The following is a 4,748-nucleotide window of genomic DNA, read 5'->3' on the forward strand; positions in this document are numbered from 1 at the left end:
GGAATGAATCTTTTACAGTTACCTTATTTAACTTACGATAATCAGTACAGAGTCTTAGTTGATTATTAGGTTTAGGTACTAGGAGACAGGGTGAAGCCCATGGTGAAGTGCTTGGTTCTGCAAGGTCATTATCTAGTAAATACTGTACCTCTTGTTTCAACGAGTCCAACTTCTTGCCTACCATACGGTAGTACGTCTGGCGTATGGGAGTAACACCTGACTCGATGACGATATCATGTTGAATGGTTTGACTTCTCTGCAAACTGTCAGAACATACTTCATGAAACCTGGAGAGCAATTGTGATAGTAATTTTCTCTGAGAAGATGGTATTCCTGTAAAATAACTGGGCAAGGATTTTAGAATTTGACTGTTGGTGTTGTCTTTCCAGTTGATTAGTTGATCATCGTCAGGGAGAACCACGAGCAACTCTGAGGAAGATTCCTCCAGTGGTAGTATTTTCTCCTCAGGAGAAATTGAGAGATGACTTACCATTTGAATAGGTGCTTGATATGCCTTCAACAAATTCACATGCACTAGTTGCTTTGATCGTCTACGATCAGGAGTAGAGAGAACATAGTTTACCTTAGAAATTCTTTGAAGCACTTTGTAAGGTCCCATAAATTTTTCACGTAAGGGGGAACCGGGTATGGGATGATATACAAGCACCTCATCTCCTGGCTGAAATACACGCAGCTTTGCCTTTTTATCATACAAGCGGGACATCTTCTCCTGGGAATGCAAAAGATTGGTATTAGCAAATACATGAAGTGATATAATTTTATCCTTTAGCTCCTGTAGATATGACAAAATGTTGGTAATCTCTTCTTCCTTGTTATGAATTAGATTTTCCTTCACCATACTGAGAGTGGTTCGGGGCTTTCTTCCGAACATTAATTCGAAAGGGGACACTCCAGTGGACTCTTGTGGTACACTTCTTATAATATACATCAGAAGATCAATATCTCTATCCCACTGTTCCGAAGTTTCCTGCATGTACTTCCGAAGAAGGTTTTTAATAGTTTGGTGAACTCTTTCCAGAGCACCGTTACTTTGGGGATGATAAGCAGAAGCATATATGTTATGAATATTGAATTTTCTCATAGCTTGTTGAAAAAGCTTACTAGTGAAGTTTGTGCCTCTATCACATTGCAATGTCTTTGGAAATCCATAGGTTGTGAAAATTTTGACAAGTTGACCAATTATAGTTTTTGCATTTATATTTTTTATTGGCACTGCTATGGGATATCTCGTTGTTGGGCAAAGAACAGTAAGTAAATACTCATTACCTTGCTTAGTCCTAGGCATTGGGCCAACACAGTCTATGATAATCCTCTCAAAGGGAAACTTTGGTACGGATATGGGCTGAAGAGGAGCTGGTGGAAGTCTCTCATTGGGTTTGCCAGTAGTCTGGCAATGATGACATGCTTTAATAAATTGTTGAATGTCCTTCTTCATCCCAGGCCAGAAGAAGTCTTCAGCTAAGGTAGAGTAAGTCTTGTTGACCCCAAAGTGGTTCACATGAGAGTGGGCTAATTCAAGAAGAGCTGGAACTAGAGAGAGTGGTAGAACCAGTTGATGACAGTCAAACCATGTTGTGGTTGCTGGTGCTTTGGAGGACCTAAAATGTCGAAAAAGCAAATCATTATCAAGATAAAAGTAAGGAGTTTTGGGATGATCATCTGGCTCTGCAACTTTCTTCCAAAGATCCTTAAGAACAGGATCTTTATTTTGCAAGTCCTTGAAATTTGATTTGGTCATATTTATAAGGTCTAATGTCTTCTCTACTCTATATCCACTATCTATAACAATTGGTTTAATTGATGTCATTTGAATAACAGCATTATTTAATTTATTTGATTCATTTTCTATAAGAATATCAGGATCAGATACTACTGGATTAACAATGGCCCCTGCAAGATCATTACCAATTAAAAGCTGGATAGATGAACAAGGCAAAGGATCTCTTGAAACTGCAATTAAAACATTACCTTGATAGTAAGGACACTGTAAATTCACCTCTGCCAAAGGCATGGATTTGGTGGTACTGAGGTCCGAAACAGTAACATACTCATGTCTCAGTTTGAAGTCCTGTGAAGGCAGAGCTACCACACTTTGGGAGGATCCTGTATCTCTTAAGCAAGTAACTGGAATACCATTCACGGTGCCTTTACAAGTAAAAGGTTTGAAGACGTCCCCATCAAGTTCTTGAGCAGCAACATGAAAAGTTTTCTTATTATCCTTCCTATTAGGGTTCGGAGAATTTTTTCCAACATCAGACTTCTTGCACGAAGGATTAGGACAGTTCTCTATGTGATGCCCTTCCTGCTTACAGTAGGAACAATATGCTGTGGATGATTGAGAAAAAGTAGACTTATTAAATGGTTTAAATGTTTTATGAATCAAGTAGTAATCATCAGCTAAACTGGCTGCTTTCAACAAGTTGGTTTCTCCCTTTTCCAGAATGAAAGTAGCAATGTTACCTGGCAATTTCCTAATGAACTCTTCCATTAGAATAAGATTTTTTAAGGATTCAAAATCTGAAACACCTGTCTTTTGCAACCATTTTGTAAATTGCCTAACTTTGTCACTGCAAAATTCAACAAAAGTTTGTGAAGGCATTTTGTAAAAGTGCCGGAACTGTTGCCGATAACCTTCAGCTGTGATGGCATAAGCATCTAAAACTGCCTTTTTAATCACATCATACTCCTTTACTTCAACCATCTGAGAGATTTCATATGCTGCCTTACCTTTGAACTGATTTCTGACAACCATTACCCATTGCTCCTGAGGCCACTTCAAGGTTTTAGCAGTGTCTTCGAACGTTGTAAAGAATACCTCTGGGTCCTTTTCATCAAAATCAGGAAGCAGCTTTTTAGCTTTGAGTATGTCGAACTTACTGGGTATCTCTCCATCAGTTTTCAGCTTAATCTGTATATTTGCCGACTTCTGTTCTTTTTGTATCTCTAGTTCAGCCAATTTACACTTGTGTTCATACTCTAATGCTAATAGTTGCTGTTGCTTTTGAAGTTCTAGTGCAGCCATTTTCTGTTGTTCTTTCTGCAATTGTAATTGAAGACGCAACTGTTCTATTTTCGGATCTATTCCAGGGGTGGCATATGCTCCAGTAAGGGAGCGCAACTCATCGATGTCCTCATCATCATTTTCAAAGATTCCCTCATCTATGAAGAATTGCAGGATTTTATCAATAATGACAGCTTTCACATATTTTGGATCGACCTCAAGATCACATCTCTGGGCTACAGACAATAATTCCTGTTTCTTGGCATAACGTAAAGTCAAAATTTCTCCTTTTATATCGTTCATAAACTTCTCCAAATTAAACGACATTCTGAAGGATTACCAAAAGTAATGTTAATAGAGATTATATCAATGCTTTGTATTCACACTAGGTTATGCCATTAATTTAAATATTCACACATTTGACACCAAAAATAAGCTAAATGTCAGTCAAAAATAATGAAGTTTACAACAATTTCTCAAGACAATTTTAAAGAGACCGCAAATAGAATACACAGTCTGAAAATGGATTAACTGAAATTGGATGGCCAACATAAAGGCCGAGATCAATTAGTGATCGAAGGTCTCACGATAGCACACAAACATGATATCTAGATTAGCCCAATATGCATGTAAGAAGTGTTCATGGCAGAAGAGAACCTTGATTTTGGCTCGTAAAATAAGGCGGGAGAAGAAGGCTAAGCATAGCACAGAACCCAACCAATTAATATTTGATTACTAGTCTATCCTTTATTTTACAGATACCGATTTTGAGTGAGAGAACCATTCAGCGTACGTGTGATATGAAATGCTGGATTGGATTGGCAAGAAAACAATAAAAAAAAAACCAATAAAAATACAAATCACTTTCATAAACAATGCTCTTGAGTTTCTTTATACTTTAATAGTCACAAACAAAAAGACTAGATCAATCCCGGACAGGCCCCCACTTATGACGGGCTTGAGTAAACCTTACCTGGTGGCTAGGTTTGGGGATGTTACTGGTCTGTTATCACTCAAATTATCCTTCATAAATTCAAAATATCACCACCAACAAAAATATTATTCTTTCTGTCTGCTTCACTTGTTGTTTTAACCACTTTTAATTACCTCTTTTAATTACCTCTCCAATCCAGCAGGAACTTAATTAAACACTAAAGACAATCCGTAATTTGATACTTAAATAAATAAACTTAAATTCCAATATAATTACTTTCACACGTAATATCACAAAACACAAAAACAATTATAGTAAACAAAAGAAAGAGATGTTTTCAACACTGCACTAAATAGTTCTCTCAAGAAACACACAAATTACAAGTGCAAAGAAGGCTAAGGAATGCAAATATCTGTATGACTAAGTTAAGGAAAAGAAACCAAGGATAATGTAGAATAGTTAACATAACTGATAATAGATGGCGTTGAACATTAAACACCCGATATCATCATATTTACACTAATAATTTTTTACAGTTTTTTCTAATAATTATGACGTTCCGTCATAATATATATATATATATATATATGTATATATATATGTATATATAACAGTCGAAAATGGTGGGGAAGGATTGGACTGGATTGATGATAAGAAATTAGCAGACCTAAGGTATGTTGATGGCGCTGTCCTTATTAGCAGAACACCACAGGATTTGTAATGGTTGCTTATCAGAATGCATGAAATATCACATGAGGTTGAGCTCAAGATAAGTAGAAGAAGACAGAGATG

General features: G+C 36.7%; 1 protein-coding gene across 1 annotated transcript; it reads right to left on the bottom strand.

Moving 5' to 3' along the window:
- Positions 1-592: 592 nt before the first annotated feature.
- Positions 593-4,514, bottom strand: LOC137645748 (uncharacterized). The gene is made up of 5 exons (XM_068378648.1): positions 4,233-4,514; positions 2,749-3,350; positions 1,990-2,346; positions 1,288-1,619; positions 593-730 (listed from the first exon to the last, which is right to left on the bottom strand). The coding sequence occupies exons 2-4, from the start codon at positions 3,347-3,349 to the stop codon at positions 1,552-1,554; spliced, it is 1,026 nt and encodes a 341-aa protein (XP_068234749.1). The 5' UTR covers position 3,350; positions 4,233-4,514; the 3' UTR covers positions 593-730; positions 1,288-1,551.
- Positions 4,515-4,748: the final 234 nt, after the last annotated feature.

The sequence above is a fragment of the Palaemon carinicauda genome, chromosome 8 (assembly GCF_036898095.1).
Source record: "Palaemon carinicauda isolate YSFRI2023 chromosome 8, ASM3689809v2, whole genome shotgun sequence".
Taxonomy (NCBI): domain Eukaryota; kingdom Metazoa; phylum Arthropoda; class Malacostraca; order Decapoda; family Palaemonidae; genus Palaemon; species Palaemon carinicauda.

Bases quoted from the DNA above. Each gene is read 5' to 3' on its own strand.
- LOC137645748 (XM_068378648.1), bottom strand. From the start codon at position 3,349: ATGTCGTTTAATTTGGAGAAGTTTATGAACGATATAAAAGGAGAAATT. The intron at 2,347-2,748 runs GTAAGGCAGCAT...AATCATCCACAG, and splicing joins TGTCAGAAATCAGTTCAAAG to CATATTGTTCCTACTGTAAG. The intron at 1,620-1,989 runs GTAATGTTTTAA...TCGACATTTTAG, and splicing joins ACAGTGTCCTTACTATCAAG to GTCCTCCAAAGCACCAGCAA.